Raw genomic sequence first — 24,075 nt, 5'->3', positions numbered from 1 at the left:
TAAAGGCAAACCTTTTCAACTCTTAGGGGTTATTTGGTTATCAAGGGATACTGGTTGTTTCCCATGTTATGTGAGGATTAAGACTTTCAGGACAAAGCAGGATGTCCATGTTACTCTTATTATAAAAGCGAAATGAAAACAATAAACTATGTATTATTGGCGATCGATTGGGTGTGGAATAATGAATTATTTCTGCTGGAGAGAACTGTTTCGCAGAGCTAACACGTTAAAAACCTTACAGTTTGTCTCTGGTTGAATATAACAGGCCTTAACAATGATCCCTGTGAAACACCACCATCGATTCCAACAGAGGTATATACAACAAATAGTCATACTTTTGTATACATCAAATAGGTACCATAAACCAAAACGAATCCACTAAAAAAATGTGTACAATATGCAGGCATTGAGTTTACTGGTACACATGTCCTGTTTATTTTTCAGTTCTGAAGAGAATTTAGTATCCAGTATAGCTCATATTTTAGAGATACGTTTTAGAGGTATAAAATATCATGCGACGATATGCAAGTTAAATAGCGTGTATTTTCTACGTTTGTAAAAGTATAGTTTTTACTTATGGAATAATTTATGTTTGCAGACCATTCTAGCGTTTTGGATGCATATCATTCCAAATAAATTGGCATCTGTGCACAATATTCCAAACCCACGTGTTCTTTGATGTGGCTGTGCATGTCTTCTATCTAAGTGGGGATTGACGAGGTTATAGAACTATGACGTAAAAGATAGTCTGTGTCTAGATAGGTCACCCACTGCAGTACAGGAACCCTTTGATTACAATCTTAAAGTTTGTCTTCAGAAACGGACAGGTTTGTACAATGTTCGCTTCCTTTTGTTGCAAAATTTTAAATATCAAAATCATCTAAAATACTCTCACAAACGTAATGAATTAGTATTCATTTTGGAAAAATTGTATATGTTTTTGTATTAAGATTTTAACTTTGCTTTATTAGGATAGAATGAAGTTTTTGCTGCCATTATTGTGCGTTGGAATTGTATTTGCGTAAGTATCTCAGAGGTGCTAATATAAGCACTCCTATAGTGGAAATTACTTTGGAAATGGGATGAGAATCTCATTAACAGATTCTAGGACGAATGCGTATTAGGGTGACAAGGGCATCGATAGAAAAAAACAAGCACTTTATATGATTTTGACAAATAATATCACTTCTGACGAAAGTTCCGCAGTGTAGTATTAACTACCAATTAATAGGTAGTTCGCATTGCAAATATTGGAAAAGGTTTTGATAAAAAAATGTTTTTCGCAAATATTTTTGTCATTGTGTCGATATGGATAAAAGAAACACCAAACCGTGAAAATATATTAGTCGCAGACATCATATAGTTAGAATATTCGGGTTGTTTCGTAAAACTCCAAGAACGTCTCCGTTTTTGCATGTTGAGCTGAGTGACTAATTCTTGAATCAAAGAAAACACATTTTGAACGTATACGATTGTGTTTCTGTCACAGTCGATTGCATTTCTTGTTTACAAAACGCATTGCTATTCATTACTCTCATCGTGTCTTCAACGATTTTGGAAACAAACTTCTTTTTTTGCAGAGTTATCCATCTTTAAATGAGTAATTAATAAAATTCTTCGATACAAAAATGCAATCCTTTGAGCAAAGATAATTAAAATGGCGTAATGTATATGTTCCGACGATTTCAACAGATCTGTTTATATGTCTTTGTTGTGCATGTTAAAGGGCCAATCATCATGGATTGACTCTAGACCAAATATCGACGATGATCATTGGAAACATGGACAAAAACGCAGATGGCAACATAACAGTGGAAGAAATTGACACAGAGTTCGTCACTAACTACGATCATGACGGTAAGCGCAGATAAGCACTGAAGATTTCCATAGATTACCAAGAACACCTCTTCTGTATAACACCTTAGAAATGTGATCGTGTTCATATAACCACTGACTAAGTCGAGTCAAGACCTCACCAGTTCGGATGAATATACATGTATCCGCTTATTGATATACATTTTTAAAATCTGTTAAAGCCTACTTTTAAAAGCAATATTTAACTATATATTTTTTGTGAATTTACCTTTGATATATTGCGCGTTTTATATGAATAATTGAATAAACTGTTTTTTAATGGTTACGAGGATTTGGAATCATTGCAAAAATAATTATAAGAGTATGTAATAATTACAAATTTCTATTTATAAATGGCAATTTGTTTTTTGACTGACTCATCGTAAACAATTGTTTAGCTACTGATACATAAAAACATTCAAAAAGAGTTGTCATACATTATATGAAAACCATCAATGTGTTTTTCACAGTTGAACTTGCGTGGTGATTTCCTTTGGGATGACGTAATAAGCTGACCTTTTTTTTCTCGAACCCCTTTTATAGGTGATGGTTGTGTCACCATGCACGAATTCACACATCAGTGGAATTTAGATTACCATGACGACCACCACGCATCCGAAGGAATGTTCCATCATTTGGACATCACTACTGACGGCTGCTTGAAGAAGGACGACCTCGGAATGCACCACATGGCCATGGACACAAACAGTGAGATACATTACCCCTCCCCCCTCCCCCACCCAACAACAATAATCACCACCACCCTCTCATAGAAATAAAGAAGACTCAATCATTTCATATAATGTATTCTATAGTCTCTTTTTAAGGGAAATTCATGACAAAATTTTTCCTTGTTATTTATAGAGCATCACCCAATTGCAATGCGTTTTTAGTATCAAAGCTGATAAACATGTATAAAGGCGTATTAAAAATTCGTACACTTTATTAATCAATCTGACAAAGTTTTCATTTAATTTTCAGATGACAACACGGTCACAGGTGCCGAGTTTACAGCTTGGCTTCACCATGTAAGTATGATAAAGAATTCTTTCATTACCAAAAGGAAGTTCAGTAATAATTTTCATTCATCTTTTCCAACGATGATTTGAAATGTTGTAGATTAATTTATTCAACCTCTTTCAACAGTTTTTCAGCAGTTGATTGTTATCTAAAAGCTCAAGTGAGCTTTTCTGTTCACATTTTGTCTGTCGTCCGTCTGTCCGTAAACTTTTCACATTTTCTACATCTTCTACACAACCACTGAGCCAATTTTAACCAAACTTGGCACAAATCACCCTTCGGCAAAGAGTATACAAAGTTTTGCAATTAGGAATTATTGAAAATTTTTGAGAAAGAAGTATAGCGCACTTAATATACGACTTGGTCTCAAATAGGCCTATAGCCTTTTGCAAACATCAGATATTTTCAATATTATACAATATTTAGTTTAGATATATTCAAAAAAACGCAAATTACACAATCATACAAATTGTGTAATCAGACAAATAATTCAACTAGTGTCATTTCTTGTACAATCATGTATATAGCCATATATATTGAATTGCATCTGCTGAAAATGTTAGATGTGTGGCCTAGTGGTAACGCGGAGGTCTTTTTGATTTTGTAGTCGCTGGATCGAATCCACTATTAGTAGTATTATAAATTTTTTTTCACGTAAATTGAAACATGAACAGAATAGAGAGGCTAAGTTACATGTATCTATTCCTCTGGTTTTTTTTTAAATTATCTTGTTTAATTCAGTCTGAGTATGAGCATACCCAGTGTGAACAGATCTCTTCATTAACACTATACATGTACTCTATTTACACTTAGATCCATTGCATTTTGCTTGAACTTATCAGGGTTCAGAGTATCAATTACTGTTATACACATAGTTTCCCGAATTTATGACAAATCAGTTGTTACAGACACCATTATAAAATCAGTACAGTGTATTCAGGTTTCGAAAATCAAATTGCGACAGCAAGGTACCTGAAGATATTCTTTCTGTCGAAACACAGGTGTAGGCGAAATAATGGGAAAAGGCGCTATATCTCTTTTCAAACATATTCTTCTCAAGAACTATTTGAACAAGAAAGTTGAAATTTATGTGGAGTCATCCTCAGGTAGTGTATATTCATAGTTGTGAAAATCATGACCCCCTGGGGGCAGAGTGGGGCCACAACTGGGGATCTAATTATTATAAAGGAATATATAGAGTTAATATCTAAAAATCTTCTTCTCAGAAACCAACTAGCAAAGAAAGCTGAAACTTGTGTAGAATACAGTACAGGCAACGCGGATCCCGTATTGGCCCGCGTTACCGTCACGGTATTTTTATCGTTCCCGCGATACACCATCGCGGTTTTTGATCGCGGTATGGATTGCGACCATGATGACACCGCGACGGTGTGATATACCGTTATTCCTGCTGCTGCTTGTTGTTGTTACTTTACCTGTACTGTACATTACAGGCAATGCGGGTCGCGTAAATCCACATCAAATATGCGACTTCAGATTTAAGCATAACAGCTGCATTGTAAATAAATTGTGGTCCATATTATTATAAAATTAATAAATTATATTTATGAAATAGAATATCATGAAATCGGAAACTACATTCGAATTACAACATAACATGATTAATACGCTGTTAAATTTTGTGATGTGTAAATAAGAACACATAACTTTGTATTTGACGGGCTTATTTCAGTTATTATTTCTATTAGTTGATAATCCTGTTTTTATAACAATCTTAAAATTAAATATTTTCATTAGATGAACTCGTATCAATGCAGAGCAATATCATCTTTTCTTTTTATAAGTTGACACGCATAGCGCCGTAAACTGTCAATACAAGTGTATGTTTTAAATTGAGAAATGAACAAATGTCGGGAATCAACTAACAAATCTATTTTTCATTCAATGATAAAATTATCATTCATATATAAAGTTAGTGCTGCGTTAAAGCACATGGAATCATAACGTGTTATCAGTATGCGTTTCCTGTGTATACATATAAAGTTTAAGTCACGATCATTTTCTGTGTATACATGTAGTGATTAACAAACTTAGGGTAGAAAACGACATGCCCTTGAGGGTTTTCACACCTATTCACGACCAAAGAAAAAGTCTATATCGCGTACGGCTTCGTCTAATTGCACAACAACTTACAGGAGAGAGAGAGAGAGAGAGAGAGAGAGAGAGAGAGAGAGAAAGAGAGGGGGGCGTTTAGGCGTAATTAACGTACACTTATGTCAAATATACTAATATCCAATACTAAATATTCATAAAATTAGTATTCATAAAAGAATATGGTACACTGTGATTGAATCCATCATGCAATTGCAAATTTGAGTCCACGTGCTGCATCTGTCAATCAAATCAGCCCGCTAGCTCTACAACTTGTTTCCTCCATGATAAAGTTTCGTTCTATTAGTTTTATTTTTAATAAAGAAAATAAGAAGTATGTTTAACAGTTAAGTTTTTTTTTAACAATGTTCGTGATGCATGATATACTGTGTTTGGAAAGTTTAATTCGTTGTGTTTTTTCTCTATCTCTCGTTTAGTTTATAATGGAGGTTTTTTGCGGGAAGGAAAATCTTTAACACGTTTAGCGGTTAAAGAACGCAGTAAAATGAATCAATTATTTGATATTACTATCAGTAAAATTGTTTGATATGCATGTAGAATTCTTCTTGGTCAATCGTTTCACAGATTATCTACCTGCCTCATTCCTGTGTATTCTGTGCGTTCAAGCGTGGAGTGATTTCCTGTCAGTGCGACCACCGGTTTCACACCTTTGTGTAAAACAATTGGGACTAAAGTCAAATAAAGTTAACTCCGACAGGCATAAAGCGGTGGGGGGGGGGGGGGGGGTAAGGTTACGATAACAGGAAACGGGTTTACATATTTGTAGTAGCTGTCAATAAGAATAAATGTACATGCACACATAAAATGATATCAATACATTTACTGAAATGTTTTTTATCGGCATGAAATATCAACAGCAAAACTTTCAAAACATGTTCTTAATTTCTTTGAAATTTAAGAACGGTTTAACAACATTTCCTTCTCAAAAAAATTTATCTAGTTATTCTGTTAAGAGAGAGAGAGAGAGAGAGAGAGAGAGAGAGAGAGAGAGAGAGGCTCGGTCGCGAGCCAACGCTAACCTCCATCACGGCAGGTAGCTGGTACACCATCACGACACCATTACATGGGATACCCACAATATCTTTCGATTACATAATATTATGCAATTCTGGGTATCTCTAAGGCTCCTTACTCTTTATTTGTTATAATTCAGTTCAGAGAGATACACGTTAATTTGATATTTCGCATATTACAATGGGGCGTATTCGAAGGTGGCAAAGAAGTTGATGAGGAAGGAGAGGCCGGTAGACACTCGCTATCTTCCATCTCTCGCAGCTTGGCCCTCATGTCCTGCTCACATCCAGTATGCAAGACCACAGCTCGATCGATTTCCTCAGGCCGGCCCCACTGAACGTCATACTCATTTCCACACTGAATATTTAAGTCAGACTGAGTCTTGAAGAACACACGGCTTCGCACTTGAAGATTGTCGTCGCAAAAGTAACGCACTAGAAAGTGGGAATCCTCGCGCAATGACAAACGACGAGCCATACATGTACCTAAAGTAACGCAACACAAATTCACTAAAACGTGAATTCACAAAAAATGTACACACAGAAGACCTTGTAAGAAATGAACGGAACGTTCTAAAATTACTGGATTAGTAATTTTATAGGAAGCCCTAATTTTTAATCACTTGCTTATCATTAGTTGACACGCATGGACTTCAACAACAAACAATACAAATGTAGGCGAACCAATTAATTGTTAAGAAAACACAATCACACTGCGTACACATTTATAATTTTATTGGCAATTAAAATCATTTCATGATAATTTTTAATTTAACGACCTTTTTAAAATATGATAATGGATTCGAAAATATTTTATTTGCAATTGCTGCACAAGTATTAAGTTAAATACTTTTATAATTTATTCAATAGCTATGAAATTAAAAAAAATAGTAAAAAAGACTCCAAGTATTTCGATTATAATCTCTGTCAAAATCTGGTTAAATATCGTCATTAAATATAAAGAAACATGCAATTTATTTGTCATTCGGGGAGATAACTCCCGCTTGTATACGATACTTTTCCATCGATAATTTTACCGTGGCGGGGACAGGTAGATGATGAGTTTACCGTGATGGGAACGCGGTATACCTGTCTCACCTGGCCGATCACCTCGATGTGTTTATACCGTGACGGGTCGCGGGAAACACGGGATCCGCGTTGCCTGTACTGTAAATCCTCATATAGTATAGATTCAAGTTTGTTCAAATCATGATCCCCGGGGGTAGGGTGAGGCCACACAGGGGGAGGGTTGATTTTATGGGCTTTAAAAGGGGTTCGGAGTTTGATATAGGTTTATATCCCATATATAAACAATTGTTTTGGAAGTTTTTATAGTTTGTATTGTTACTTCATTAATATGCCTCTTGTATTGTTTTGCATTATGAGAGTAATTTCACTCCCTCCCCCAACCAAATGTTACACCATACTCTGTTCCAATATGTTTATGAAGCATAATTTCCTAAATTAATTGATATTTGTAAAGAATGCAGGGTTCTTCAAACGACTTTCGTTTACTTTGAAACACTCCTCTATCATGTCAAGCTTAATTACGTGGCAAAAAAAGTCTGTGAAGTCGACATAGAAGCTCCCGGTTGATAGCATTGAAAAAGTGTACGAAGTGTTCAAATGGGACATCTGAAATTTCGTTAATTGTACATTTCCGTAAAAATTATTTCTTTTTAAATCGATCAATTGTAATTCTTTGTCGTAAGTATAGACAGAGTATAGTATCCAAAATACACTTGTAGATTCACAGCACAGTGAATATAGTGTGTATTCAATTATTAAAAAAAATCAAACCAATAAATGTCACCAAATAAGTACTTCTTTATACAAGTCATAGAGCGGGCGGATTACTATTTCATATAAGATTAATGTTTTCCTGGCGGTTAAACATGGCTAATCACGCACCAAAGGATCTACATTTTCATCAATTTGTGACAGGTTCACCCAGATAGCGCCGGGCACGGGCATCATGGACGTTAAGGACCGTCAAAACATTGACAAAACCGAATTACTTATTTGCATTTTTTATACAATGTACTTGTATCTTCATTTATACAATAAATAAGTGAATGTAACTGAATTTGCCCATCTTGTATATAATATGTAATTTTGATCAGCTGTTCTTCATACATAGTAAATTAAGTTTGTTGAACAAAGGGAAAATAAAAGAAGCAGCTTATATATGCAATATTCTATCACCATTGGCTTTTCTCTCATGCTGCTTCTCTTGCTCTGCTTATAGGTTCATCCAGACAGATTCGGACACGGAGGCAGGTGATCAAATGATTGTAATAGCCTAGTTCAATAAAATTAATGATTGTGTCAATTCAACATCAACGATGAGGTATACAAGATATCAAATGTAGCTATTCTATGAGAGAGAGAGAGAGAGAGAGAGAGAGAGAGAGAGAGAGAGAGAGAGAGAGAGAGAGAGAGAGAGAGAGAGATTTCAATGGACACATGACATAACTTCAATAGGATCATGACTTGAGCATCAGTTCCATGCAGTGCTTTTAATCTAAGACGTGGGTTGTGTGACTGAATTTAAAATATTTGTGGTTCTTTGAAATATGTTCCAGACGTTATGGATTTCCTCTTCACACGGTATTAGAGGATTTGAAGGATCGCTTGTATCCGATGTTTTATTTATAGACATATTAATGGAGGTTTTGGTTTTTAAAAAAAATCATATTTTTTATGACTTCTTGCTATCAAGGATTGGAAATGGATTTGTTGAAGATCATTATGCAACGAGATATCTAACAGTTTCACATCAATTTATTTTTTCAATTAAGATTTCATACATCAAAATTTGACAGACAAATAACAACACAACGCCTACTGCAGCTGCACTGGTGTAAATATCACTGAATGCAAATGATGATATGATAAAGTTAATGGATTGTACTCAAACATAACAAATCTTGTGTCGCACTGTACATGCTTTCCATAAAGGTCTTCCAGTTCTAGATTGTTGGAAATAAATATTTCAGATGTTTTGCTGAGATAAAAAGATTATCAGCTTTCTAGATTTTAAAATTAATTTTGATAAAGCTCAAAACAAAATGTTTCATTAAAACACACAACAAAACAACAAAAAAAGTTTATCCTTCACGTATGTTTAACTTCAAAGTTTACAAACAAAATTTGAATTGTGTTTATGCGGATCCCCACTCGGTCTATTTTTATAAAATTCATGTTGTTTTCCTCCCACTCAATCATAATGGTAACATCTAATTTAATTATAAAGTCTAAAAATATACCTGTTTGGAGCGAGTATTTTTCTGACCAGAAAATTCATAAGACGTATAGACGTATAGTTACCCTCATCTATCATTACACGTGTTCCGAAATCTATTTTAGTAGTTTTCAAAACAATGTTTAAGCAAAGCAAATTTTGAAATATATTTTGACAGCCATATGTTTTAAAAAATTCATAATTTGAAACTAGCGAATAAAATATACCGAATAAATTTCAAAATTATTAACTAAAATTAATTTAACTCTAAAACAGGTCGCGACACATGGATAATCTTTTTTACGAACACTATTTTAAACCTTCGGTAAAGTGAACTCTGCGTATATTCGAAAACACAAATATAACGTAAAAGGCAGGAACAACACTTTTACCATAATAAAAACCTATTTAAACTATAGTAGGGAAAACGTTTATGATTTAAGACAACTCTGCCTAACATCAAAATAATCGTACGCGTGGGCTATGTAGGGGACAGTCAACAAATGTACACCATTTCTTGTCATGTGCTCATACGGGTATTATGAATTAATGTTTTTTGATATGCTATTGCAATGTTGGCTTGACAGATTTGCTGGTTCATTATACATCTAACATTACCAGAGTAAAAACAATCACCACAACATTGTAACGTCTTTATCGGTCCTCTCCTCGCCGTCGCGCGAACACGACAATATCGTTACAGCGTAATATGGTTGTGACAGCGCTTTGGCATGTTGTACTTGGTTGTGACGTGACATCGCGGAAGCGTGTTAGCGACGTTGTGACAGCGCGTTAGCATGTTGTGCGAAAGCAAGGGTAAGGGTTTTTTTTTTAAATTCGCTGTCAAACTTAAATTTGACAAATGACCCTATCCAGATACCATGGTATGGGGCCTTGTTTGTTGCATTGAAGTCCATCATGACTTGGGACTTTGATTAGATTTATCTTAAAGGCCCTTACATCACCGGAACCGTACTTATGTATATCTTTCGGTATTAGTTTAATCGTGCATTTTGGAAGGTCTACATATTCTGTAAATCTAAATTGTGTGTCACATTTAGTAAAAACAATACAGGTGGCAACAAGGTAAAAAATAGATCAACATGTTCTGTACTTTAACGCTAAGTAACGCTAAGTAAGCTTAGGGTAATGTATACTATAGTTTACTTAGTATACCAGTATCTTCTGCATTTTACAACTCTCTACCGTGACCGAATTGGAATGCAGAATGTTAACAAATGAGTTATTAAACTTTAGTTCCACATCATATCTGACAACATTTGATGATCGGAATATGTAGTTTTCAGGTACTGTAAAAGAGTTTTGTATTAAATCACAGCTATTTTAAAGACCTCGATATTTTTTCGTTTGACAAATTGTAAGAAAAGTTTGTCTCAGTATATCATATATGTTTATGAAAAAAAGAAAACTTAATCAATAGGGTAAACTCTATCAAAAACACCGAGAGTGTCGAGGTTTACAATGAATAGTACATGTATAGTGGAGATTCAGGTGATCTCGAGCAGGCATTGATTGGAGATTCCAAATTTGATTAATTAGGTATACAATGAGGTGAACAGTTAGTATACAGTTTAACTGTCATTTCCAAGCATTAAAAACTCACGTTACACAGCTATATCCACACAATTGTATCGTTAAGATCACAAAATTAAATCTAATTTCACTTTATCCTATATAAAAAAAATCGTCAGCATTCTTAACGATCGATTGTGGAAAATTATTGTAAAAAATGCCATGACCATCAAGCAACATCAAAACTGTAATATGTTTTGTAAAATCAAAATTGTGGTGATAAACCTTGGTATTTTAGTAAAATTCTAATTATTCATGTCGGAATTTTACTGCAGCAGGCCATGTATTACCTTAGATCTTGTATAAATGTAGATGAATTTTTTTTTGTTGATATAACAATAGATATGTAACATATTTTTTTCCTTTTTTCTGTTTTATTTTTAAAATCACTAAACCACATTTTGCTCGAAGAATTTGGCATATTCGATGATGATTCGTAATGAAAATACAAAAATAGCCTATCAAACCAGTAGTTTGTCAGCATGCTGCTCATGGATTACAGATGTTTGGGGTGCCATCAAACCATATCCACTCAAAACCGTTACCACAACTTACAGAATTCCTCCCACAAGCTCTGTGTTATGAGTTTGAAAGAACCCAAGAAACGCCTAATGATTCTTGATGACTAAATGAGCGAAAATTCCTTTAATATATAATAATCACAGTGCTTCATTCATTCATTAAAAGCTTTTAAGTCGCATAACTGATGCGCTCTTTGCTGTATAAAACTATGATATAATTGGAAGATTTTTGCAATCTTTAGTCAACCATTTGAGACAGACTGATGGGTGTTTCTCAGAAAAGATACAAAAATTTACTGAAAGAGGGAAAGAGATATCATTTAAACGCGGTACATTGCCTTCGCGCGCTTCCTCGCTACGGGCACCTGTCTTTGTTGTTCAACATTGATGAAGTGATTATTATTATTATACTTTAGAGTGGTGGTGGTCTGCCCAGTTACTTTGGGTTAATAGGACGATTTTGTGTGGTATGAATTGTTGTCTATTGTTTAAACTATGGAACCGTTAGTGACAGTGATTTTCCTGCTCGTGGTATTCCCATTCACGGTGAGTTCCTTCACATTCATGTGTTACATTAAAAGTTAAATCCATTAATCTATCTAAAGTTTAAACTGTCATAGTTAAGTTTAAATTGATAAGTTATAAACTTTTTATGCAACACATGTACCATCATTTACTGATATTGAGACTACAGTACAGAAATCCCATAAATGTTTGCTAAAATTGAGTACATCGAAACGATTTTTAAAGATCTATATACCTCAGTAAAATTTCTGTTTTTTTATAAATGGATATAAGGTTATATACAATATTGACTTAAGCACGAATTTCAAATACATAAAGATTTAAGTTTTAGAAAATGCAGTTTACATAGTCGATATCTAAAATTTGCATTGCAATTACTGAAAAATAATTTTTTGAAATAGTGTATTTGTTTGATAATCGATGCATTTTGAAATGAACGAACAGTTAAATCTTTTATTGAATTTGACAGTCCAAAATCAAGAAAATAGAAATTATGTGGTTTTATACCTACACTTTGTAAAGAAGTATTCGTGTAAAGTTTTTACCGCTAATTAGTTTCATTGAAGCCTTTACATTTTCATTCATCAAATTTAACTCAAACATACACATTCTATTCAATGGGTAATAATACCTTGCATTGTGACAACACGAATCTTTAAGAAATAGGTGTGAAAGAATGCATTCCATTTTGAAACAATGCAACCTCTTACTTCTGCCATGAATCACAACAGAATCATTGTCGAAATATCTGTTGAATAAATGGCTGTGATCACAAGATCATCTTTGGAATTTATCAATATCTAAATAAAGATGAATCTCATGGTGGCATTTTGAATTTAGTTTTCTGCATACAGAAGTAATTGAGGTTAAATGTGTTACAAAAAGAAGAGCGAGAAGATGGGGGCCTCATGTAGAGCTCATTTACAATGTCAAGGGGAGCTTGTTTATTTAATGTTTAATGTCTGAATCAATCACTATCCCGATACAACTCTCTTATCTTCACAGACGCAACATCTATCGCACAAAGAAGCTGAAAACATAAATATAAACCGTGGTCGCCTTGTTTATCTTTATAGAGGTCAATAGCTATGAGGTGGCAATGAATTATAAAGAAAAAAGGGACTGTAAGAGGTTGCTTCTCATAAACTCGGAGATTTCAAAACATATCTGAATTATACGTCAACTGCCTAATATTCCCTCTTTGCTTTTCCACTCGTGAATTTGGATACAATTTTTTTTAAAATTCCGATGTAAAATAACGTGCTGTATAGTGTACATGAATATCGTTTTGTTTTGTTTTGAAAATCACATTTAAAAATATGTTAAAGAAATATGTTTTGTAGAATGTTAGATATTTCAAATTCGGAAACGATTTCTTAGCACTCATTTCCATATATTTTGTCTTGTATTTCACATGCCTTTGATCAAAACATGTATCAACTGTTTCATACTAGAATTTCAACAAGTTTGCCCCCTCGCGTCAAAAGCGTATTCCAGAAGCAATCAAATGTTACGATATTCTTCTCCTTGGAACATTTATGATACATTCCAAAGATAATAGAAATCATGTATATACCTGGGTTTTTACAACACTGGTTATCTGTCGAGGCTATTAGTCATTGTTGACGTTCTAATCTCGTCTTCCGCTCATCTGATTATCACTTCCACAATATGTCTGTGACGAAAACAGGACTGGCATTTTTCTTTGTCATTCATTTAAGTTTAATTATCCGTATGCCTGTGTCTAGGTATCAAATAGATGACAAAATCTTATTACTACACATTGTGACTTTAGTACGAGCTTTTGCGACGACAACAATAATGCATCACGAAATTAAAAAAAAATCAACTGGACGAACCAATTTACGAAACCCTCTCAGTTTCCTAGTCGAATGATATATGTTCTTTCATGTGTATTAAACAATTAAATTCAAAGCAGGATATTTTTCGGTACACATCATATTAAATCAATCCTTTAACAGTCTCTGTAAACAAAATTTTGAATTTTCATTCTCAATTTTTTCTTCAATATCAGAAAAACTGATCGAAAAAAAAACCCAAACATCTTTTTGAATACATGTATTACATTGAATATTGGTTGCTTACTTATCCTAAAGCTTTATTTTTTTCATTTTGCAGACTTGTCAAGATATTTTGTTAAAAGGTAAAACTTGGTCATTTCTTGAACGAAACAAAAATATCAGTAACTCATTTGAAATAAAAAAAAAATGAATAATGTCATTTTCCTAATAACAAGAACGTAAACAACTGAATTCACTTTTTGTTGTTGTTGTAGAAAATGAATATTTCTGTGGAAACAAACCTGCAGACATTTACATTCTTCTAGACTCCTCTAACAGTATCTGGGGACCGAATTTTCGGACTCAGATTAATTTTGTAAGGAATGTGACCACCATGTTTGACATTGGTACAAACACGACACGGGTGGGCGTCCTGACTTATAATACCGATGTGGTGGAGGAAATCGGTCTGGAAGACTTCAGTAACAAAGGCGACCTGTTAACCGCCATCAGCAACATCCGGCAAAGAGGAGGCTACAACACACATACATTTGAAGCCATAAGGTTTATGCGCAGACGGATGTTACGAAATACTGCGGACAAAAGAGATAATGCCGCTAAAATAGGAATCATTGTGACCGATGGTCAGTCCTCTAACGTATTGTTAACTGTCTGGGAAGCAGCCAAAACCAAGCGGAAAGGAATTCGTCTGTTCGCCATTGGTATAGGTGGTAATACAAATTCGAGGGAACTCCAAGGAATTGCCAGTAAACCCGAAAGTGATCACGTGTTTGAAATAAACAACTTTGACGCATTGGAGTCAATTCGACAAATATTGGCAGTTCGAACTTGTGAAGGTACAAAGATAATTAGCTTGAATAACCCAACAAGTATTAACCCTTATTGTCATCACAATAGTTATTCTAGTGATATTTTTATCTGAAAGGTTCATGAAAGTCACTTGTAATATAAAGCCTCTTATATATAACAAAGAATTTTCAATACCATTAGTTTGCTTTAACAAAGCAGGCAAGGGATTGCGCATAAAAATGATGGTAACTATAAATAACAGAAAAAATTAACCATGCCTATTTCAAATTAAAATGATTAACGATTAATTTTAAAAATAATTTGGATTGCATATAGAAAATTCTATTAACTATGTGTTTTTGATATTTCAGTTATACCAGAAACCACGACAACAACAACAACAACCACAACAACCCCTTCAACAACTTCTACAACGCCTACAACTACGACAACACCTACAACGACAACACCTACAACAACGACAACACCTACAACTACGACAACACCTACAACTAGGACAACGCCTACAACTACAACGCCTACAACTACGCCTACAACTACGACAACGCCTACAACTACGACAACACCTACAACTACGACAACATCTACAACTACGACAACACCTACAACAACAACAACGCCTACCACTACCACAACGCCTACAACAACAACGCCTACAACTACGACAACGCCTACAACAACAACAACGCCTACAACTACGACAACGCCTACAACTACAACAACGCCTACAACTACGACAACGCCTACAACTACGACAATATCTACAACTACAACAACACCTACAACTACGACAACGCCTACAACAACAACAACGCCTACAACTACGACAACGCCTACAACTACGACAACGCCTACAACAACTACGACAACACCTACAACTACGACAACGCCTACAACAACTACGACAACACCTACAACTACGACAATATCTACAACTACAACTACGCCGACAACTACCACAACGCCTACAACAACAACAACGCCTACAACTACCACTAAGCCTACAACAACAACAACAACAACGCCTACAACAACAACAACGCCTACGACTACGACAACGCCGACAACTACCACAACCCCGACACCAACTACAACGCCGACAACTTCCACAAGGCTTACAACTACCACAACACCAACGACTACTACGAGTCCAAAACCTACAACAACTTCATTTCTACAATTTGTAAGACAAGGTAACTTCAGTGCATTTAATAGTTTTTTGTTATTTTTTGCCTGTTCGGTTTTACTATATTAAGATTGACTGGTAATTATTCACATGTTTATCCCTCTTTTGAACTAGCGTGTTCTGGAGACAAAAACGACATTATGATAGCCATCGACTCATCCAGCAATGTGAGGAACTTTGAATTTGATTTACAGTTGAAGTTCGTAGCTGATTTATCCAAAAATATGAACTTTATGAAAAACACTACACAGATCGGTGCAATCTTCTATAGTAATGCCGTGAGTAGCATTATTGGTCTGTCTGAATCAAAAGTAAAACACAGCCTAGAGACTCGATTAAAACACGTCAAGAGAACACACGGTAGAGGAAGAGTAGACGAGGCGATCCGATACATAAGGACAAAGGGGTTCCGAAGAAGTGTAATAAGAAAAGATGCTACTCAGATAGGAATTATCATTACCGCCAGTCCTGGAACATACATTCGAAAATCCAAGCGACAAGCCACTAAAGCTAGGGAGACTGGAATTATTTTGATCGCCGTTGGAATTGGTGATATAAACACTGAAGAATTGAATGCAATTTCTGGAACCATGGATGGAAGTTTACAATATCACTTTCCATCTGCTAGATTTTTGTCTGCAAATCTAGCAAACATTGCCTATAATGTGTGCAAAAGTATGTAAGATACATCTGTTTATCAATATGCATCAATCTACAAGTACATAAGAATGTCAAAATACAAAAGATTCATACATTGTAATTTCGTTTTCAGTTGACAGGAACGCCGTGACTGCTGTCTCTGATAAAGGTATTCGATAATTATACATAAATACAATGGTAGTTTATTACTAGTAGGTAGCTGTATTGTTAAAAAGACCACAATTTTAATATATATTTCGTATATTGCAGCCTGCGGGTCACGACAAGAGGCAGACTTTATGTTTATGTTGGATGGTGTGAATGCCGGGAAAACCAACACTCGGAAAACTCTGGCCTTTATACAAGATCTGTTGAAGGACGTCGATGTCAGCCCCCGGAAGGTGCGAGTCGGCGTCATGTCCACTGAGCCGAAATGCGTCAACGAGTTTACAGGGTTTGATTTAAATACCTACAAACGCAACAAAAAACTCAACCGGGCCCTAGAAAAATTCAAAGGTGTGGATGTGGCAGCAGTAGTGAAAAAACTTCGACAAAACATGATTGCGAGAGCTAAAGGAGGCAGGAAAGGTGCCAAAAAGATTGCTATTCTATTCATAGACGAGGGGTTGGAGGATCCGGTCAAAGCATTCCTAGAAGCAGAAAGGGCCAGCATCCAGGGAATTGAAGTTTATATAGTCAAAATTGGAAAGGGTCTCTTACAGGAAAATGAAAAAGTAGAACAAATGGTCAATGACGAAGGTTTCAAGCATCAAAGCTTCACGGAAAACAACATTTATCACATTTCAAATTATGATGAACTACCAGACATAAAAAGAGAAATATGGTACAATATTTGTGATGGTAAGTTAAACTATTAGGCAGGATAAACTCTCTCTCTCTCTCTCTCTCTCTCTCTCTCTCTCTCTCTCTCTCTCTCTCTCTCAATATAAATGCATGCAACTGTGTGTGAAACATTGAGACACACAGTGCCAATCACAAATACGAGGTGAATTCAAATCTTTTCAAGACTGTTTTTTTTATCATGTTTGGAAACATGCGAGTTTTTTTGCTTTAAATAAGTTTTATATCTTTTTTGAACGTTTTAGAACTCTGATTAGATGCGAGATGCACTCTTGGATGGGGACCAATGAAAATTGCCAAAATGAAAGCCTTGCTCGGGTCTATTGAGATATTCCAAAGCGATGGTTCTGTTTATTCTCCAAAATGAGTAAAAAAAAACAGGAAGTGCTGTAATATGCTTCAAGAACACAGTGTCATATGCTTCAACTGAATGTAAAAATGGTGAACAGGACACAGAGGAATCATCTCACTTCATTATATCTAAATAATCAGTTCAGCCATGGTCCACAATAAAGAATTCCCACCGGAAATCAAACGTGGTAATCCCTGTGCTTTTGCAGTCCAAAGATGGAACTGTGTTTGATATCTCATGTGTTTATCAATTGAACGTGAAGTTTGAATGCTGAAGTGTTTGCATGCGAAAATGTTACGTTTAAATGAGATGAATTCAAATATTTTGAATTGATCATATTATATTGATTTGAATTACGCAGTGCAGTAATGATCGATACATTTCATTTAATAATTTTTCTATTCAATTTTTTCTATGAATTCAAATGTTCATGATTTAAATAAACTTCAAAAAAGAACGTTGATTTTTTGCTCACGTACAATATCTATATCTTGTGAGATCTCTCTCTCTCTCTCTCTCTCTCTCTCTCTCTCTCTCTCTCTCTCTCTCTCTCTCTCTCTGAGCAATTAGAATAAACCGTTAATCATAGATTTGTGAAAAATGAACGGGTATCGTTCCCTAAGAATATTTCTTTTAAATATATGCGAACATCCGTTATTCTGTAGATAAATTGTTTCTATTGATATCTCTGAAAACGATACGGGCAGATCGATGTTGTTGAACAAATATCTACAGCATGTGGTGTTTATGCTTCAAGTTTTATGATTAATGCTTCAATCATTTTATGGTTAAAAAAAACCCAGATTCCCTTCAGCGAGGAACTTTGGAATTCTATTTTGCTATTCTTTTCTTTTGTTTTACGATGCTTAGTTTTTATGACATGTTGATTACTATGATAGATAGATAGATAGATAGATAGATAGATAGATAGATAGATAGATAGATAGATAGATAGATAGATATGTTGCTAACGATCTCCGATCCACAGCCACCAGAAAAATGTCTGACAACTTTCAGTTATGACGTTCAAAAGATTACTTTCGGTTTATCCCTCCGCGTGCTTCAAATGGTGCACATTGAGATGCCCCCTTCCTTCATGATTTTAGGAAGAGTTCTTTTTTTTCTTCTTTGCTTTTTTAGATTTTTGTGGATGAGTTTACCCCCATCACCCCCTTTCCAAAACGATGCTACGTGTCTGTAGCGCAATGGATTAGAACGTTAACAACTAATCTGCATGTTATGAGTTCGAATCCTGCTGGGTCTTTTATGATTTTTACCTTTTCAAAAAACTTTTAAAAACTTTGAAAAATATTTAGTGAAATATTTGTCAAATTTGAAAATTATAAAATGATAAAAGTATTTTTGATTATGATGTACTTTTATCCACTTTAATATCGACAGATGTCCCATACCCTCTTAAATCGAATTCCAGTCATAATTAATACATGTACAAACATAGCGATAGGATACGTGGGTGTAGAGTGCATTGCGATGTTTCATAGCAGCTATTTGCCAATATCTGGTCATCTATGAGGTATTTAATAAAAAAAGTTGTATGATGATGTGCATTACTGTGGTTTCATTAATATTCAAGGATATCAATTTTTGTGGATAAAGTGAAAATCACATTTTAAAGGATACATAAATTCGTGGCCAACGACATTATCAATACAAAATGTTAATAGAAATTGCACTTCAATGAACATTTGATTGCATGGATCAACTTAACAACGAAATCCACGAAACTTGGTGTTCAACTAATATTGATGAAACCACAGTATAGTGTTCTTTATTTACCGAAAGAGTCACGTGACTCGTAGATACACAACGATACAATAAACTGGTAAACATCGGAGATTTCCACAATTTGATAATGTGTGACAATTATCATAAAAATGGCATATCAAACAAGCATTCTGAGAGTATTGCATAAGCAATACACGTTCCCTACCGGTTAATATTATTATTCTATGAAAGTTTCGAAGCATACATTTATTTTAAAACTATTATAAACGAGATGTAATGCTTTAATCAGAGATAAAAGAACAGAGGAAATTCAAACTACATAGTTGATATATAAAAATTGGTAAAATAATACTCTTTATTTTATCTCCTGTAATTTCGCCAAGTCCATTAAGTAATTGCTGGTAGACATTTGTGAAAACAATGCACTGTTATGCAGAATATCATTTATTACCGTCTTCTCGGCCCCATAATACAAAAAAAAACCTGTCGAATAAATTTACGACACAATGCTTGACACTATTTTACCGAACTTATTTGTTTGTTAGAAACAATAAAAGGAATGCTACAAGTAATGCACGATATTATTACTGACTACACACTTTCCTCGTTTATTCAATACACACCGAACCCGATAACGAACCCGAACATTATAAATAGGAATATAAAAAATAATTTTTCTCAAAAATATATCAATCAGACGCTACAAAAGTGTAAACCTGATCTGTAGTTTGATATTTTGAAGCTGTTCAGCAAATTTCATATTATTCCTCAAACGCATAAAGAAAAAAATGTGGAAAACTGAAGTGGGACAGACAGACAGACGGACGGACGGACGGACGGACTGACGGACGCAGAGGAAAGCTATAGTCCCCTCCGGTGAAACCGGTAGGGGACTAATAAGCATGCTATTCACTTTTAGTCAACCAAAAGGAAAGCATTACGAGTATCAAACAAAACATAATAGAAACCAAATTGGGGGTTAACAGATGTTTTAATCATATGTAAAAATATGACGAACATAAAAATGATGTGTAATTATATTTAATATAAATGATATATATTGAAGTTTTTTGTCATAATGATTTTCCACAGATATTTACGATATGGATTTTCGCCGACTTTTAAAATGTCCTTATTAAAAAAATATTACCGGTAATCTAACATGGTGTCATTCCAGTCCTTTAAAATTGAAATAATTTATCTAGTATTTATTTTACTTTTACGTTTTCTAGAAACCATACAGGCAACAAGCAGAGTACGTAGAAATACTTGTAGAATTTAGTGTTCCTGTCTATAACGTGTATTTGACATGGAATATTGCACCATTGTCGAGATTACCTATCGCAGTACGTCTGGTAGTCAGTGCTTTAAGGTCACGTTACCATATTGCTCGCTTTTCACAAAGAAGGCTTAACCTTTAGGAACTAGTTGATATGCCTTACGGTATGTGATATATACATGATCTGATGCTTTTACATGAGTGTGATATAATTCACTGACTTTTACCTTAAAAACAAAACATATGCTTCTCTATCTAGTAGACCTAACTTTTTGGGGGTACAAGTGTACGTAATCCGACCCTAGTATGGGTCTAAATGGTGATATAAGGCCAAGGGTAAGCTCATATGATATAGACCTTATTTATGCAAATAAAATCGTAGTCGTTTTATCGTTTGAATGACCCACTTAGTTATCTTGAATTTTTTAGAGTTGTATTTTGAAATTAGACTCTGGTACTTGAAAAATAATGAAATAAAAATGTTATTATGGATCGTTATTTGATTGTTTTGAACACATGCATCAAATAATTTGGTGTCAATGTATGCCATGTCAAACGTTGAAATATTCGATATTTTCCATATGTATTGTATGAATATTCGATCTTTTCCATTTGTATTGTATGATTTGCCATATCAATGCGTCCGATCGCCTGTGTGTGACTTTAGAGCGATCGGACGCATTGGCAACACCTTCTTTAAGAATATGAACTAAAACTGTTTATAATGTAGTTGTTCTTTTTTTGTAGTTTCTTAAGTAGTTTTAGTAGTAGCGCTAGATTTTGTTTTCTTTGTTTTTACCCATGTAATTTATTTCTTTTGTCCTGAAGAAGGGACTGGTTGTCCCGAAAATTTGACAATATCTATTGTTCTTGACGTTAGCCATTTTTAGTGCTTTATATATACATGTGTGATGTATATTAAAAGCTTCAAAACTAAGAGAGATGTTGATATGTTTAAACCATATAGTTACGATGATTGTCCCTTTCCATATCGTTAGTTTTTAGTCCCCTACCGGTTTCACCGGAGGGGACTATACATGTAGCTTTCCTCTGCGTCCGACAGTCCGTCGGTCCGTCCGTCCGTCTGTCTGTCCGTCCGTCAGTCCGTCTGTCTGTCCCACTTCAGTTTTCCACACTTTTTTTCTTTATGCATTTGAGGAATAATATGAAACTTGCTGAACAGCTTCAAAATGTCAAACTACAGATCAAGTTTACACTTTTGTAGCGTCTGATTGACATATTTTCGAGAAAATTAATTTTTTATATTCCAATTTTTTAATGTTCGGGTTCGTTATCGGGTTCGGAGTGTATTGAATAAACGAGGCCAGTATGTAGTCAGTAATAATATCGTGCGTTACTTGTACCATTCCTTTTATCATATCTAACAAAAAAATAAATTCTGTAAAATAGTGTTAAACATTGTGTTGTAAATTTAATCGGCAGTGGTTTTTTTTTGTATTATTACAATCGGGTTCGTTGTCGGGTTGGGCTGTTTAACTGTTTGGTTTGATTCGGGGTACAGAAGACGGTAAGAAATGATATTGTGCATAACAGTGCATTGTTTTCACAAATTTTTACCAGCGAATACAGAATAGACTTGGCGAAATTACAGGAGATGAAATAAAGAGTATTACTTCACCTATTTTGTATTTAATTTTTATATCAACCATATAGTTTTAATTTCCTCTGTTCTTTTTTCTCTGATTAAAGCATGATATCTCGTTTACACTTGACTTTACAATAGCTCTGAAATAGTTGAGTGCTTGGAAGCTTTCATAGAATAATACAAACCGGTAGGGGACGTGTATTGCTTATGCAATACTCTCAGAATGCTTGTTTACTTTGTTATTTTAAATACTTAATATATTTTGGGGTTTCAAAATGTAACAAAACATTGATAAGGATATGGTCGACTCGGAAAAATCCAGATAATAACCCCATCTAAAAATCAGGAAAATCTGCGCCACCAGATTAGATGTGCATGGTATTTGAAAGAAGTTGGTAAACCTAGTTTCTTCTTCAGTTAAGATGCATCCTTAAGCTTATTCACCTTTTTTTATTTACATAATCATTTAACACAATTAGAAATTGATAACCTCGCTAATAGCAACATTTTATTATTATTATTATATAATGCCTTCAAATAATGAGAACATCTTTGAAATGCTATGTACATCAGCTTCTGTACAAAACACAACATAAAGCTAATAGATACCAGATGGACATGCAATCTTTGGCTCTAAGAAGAGGAGAACAAGTAGTTAATCCTGTCACGATTCATAAAATTTCGATGTTTCCTGCAGGTGTGTGCAATAAAATGTAAAAAACATGGAATCTTGGCAAATATGATATTACATACATTATAGACGGTAATCTGGGATTGTTGGCATTGAATCCATTCATCCTCGCATACTGTTCTGTGTTATTTATAGACGTGCCAAGGTTTTCTTGCTTCAATATCATCATGATTATCTTCCATGGTAAGCCCCAGATCCTGACGGCGACAGTCTGGTAACCTCATTATTATTTCATGGTATTCCGTTCGTTCCTATAACAACATGGAGCACACCACCATTGTTATACCTATTTGTAGAAAATGCTCTAGTATGAAGGAGTAAAACTATATTGTACATGTCTGTGTTGTAAAAATAACAACTGTTACGTACAATAATTTGATAAAATGAACCATACAAATCAACACAGTTTATCAAGTTCTTCCTAATGAGTTTGTTGGGGGGTGGGGGTGGGGGGGGGGGGTCATTCAGATCAAATCTCAAATCGAAATTGTAATAGGTTAGGGAATCAAATCCATTTTGTAGTTTTTTCCTACCTCCGTTTCATTAATCCTGATATTAGATATGATCTATAATTATATCAGTAATTATATCACCAACAAAACCTAAGATCCGACATCAGTCGATGAAAAAAGAGATAACACTTAATATTATGTTTTGTGTACATAATTTTCCTTCTTTGAAGCCATTAATTAAAATCAAAGTGAGTCACATCGTACTTTATAATTCTAGATTTCACGGACCATCGCTACAAGAATGTGAAAATAAGCAAAATTCGGGAAAAGCAAATTTTTTAATAAAAATCATTTATAGACAACTGACATAAATCTAATTAATTTATGTGCTTCTTTTTCTTTGAATTACGTAATCCTAACATCATACTTGCCAAATTTCAGCTTAAAGACACGCCTCATGTGTTTTGGAAGTATCTTTTTTTTCCAAGGGAGGTTCACAGAACGCAAA

At 34.5% G+C, this 24,075-nt stretch overlaps 2 protein-coding genes across 3 annotated transcripts; both read left to right on the top strand.

Annotated features, from left to right (window-relative positions):
• The first annotated feature begins 720 nt into the window (after positions 1-720).
• Positions 721-8,352, top strand: LOC105323679 (uncharacterized). Of its 2 annotated transcripts, none has more exons than XM_034480747.2 (6): positions 721-827; positions 972-1,021; positions 1,727-1,857; positions 2,398-2,562; positions 2,836-2,882; positions 8,269-8,352. In XM_034480747.2, the coding sequence occupies exons 2-6, from the start codon at positions 978-980 to the stop codon at positions 8,302-8,304; spliced, it is 423 nt and encodes a 140-aa protein (XP_034336638.2). In that variant the 5' UTR covers positions 721-827; positions 972-977; the 3' UTR covers positions 8,305-8,352. The 2 variants fall into 2 exon arrangements, with proteins under 2 accessions (XP_034336638.2, XP_034336637.2); XM_034480746.2 differs by lacking the exon at positions 8,269-8,352 and adding an exon at positions 7,965-8,106.
• Positions 8,353-11,457: 3,105 nt separating this feature from the next.
• On the top strand, positions 11,458-18,250 carry LOC105323706 (uncharacterized). Its single transcript, XM_034480745.2, has 8 exons — positions 11,458-11,924; positions 14,043-14,067; positions 14,200-14,781; positions 15,106-15,948; positions 16,056-16,616; positions 16,714-16,749; positions 16,851-17,441; positions 17,687-18,250. Exons 1-8 carry the CDS (start codon positions 11,874-11,876, stop codon positions 17,692-17,694), a joined length of 2,697 nt encoding a protein of 898 aa, XP_034336636.2. The 5' UTR covers positions 11,458-11,873; the 3' UTR covers positions 17,695-18,250.
• The last annotated feature ends 5,825 nt before the right edge of the window (positions 18,251-24,075 follow it).

The sequence above is a fragment of the Magallana gigas genome, chromosome 3 (assembly GCF_963853765.1).
Source record: "Magallana gigas chromosome 3, xbMagGiga1.1, whole genome shotgun sequence".
Lineage (NCBI taxonomy): Eukaryota > Metazoa > Mollusca > Bivalvia > Ostreida > Ostreidae > Magallana > Magallana gigas.
This window is presented reverse-complemented; position numbering and strand designations above follow the sequence as displayed.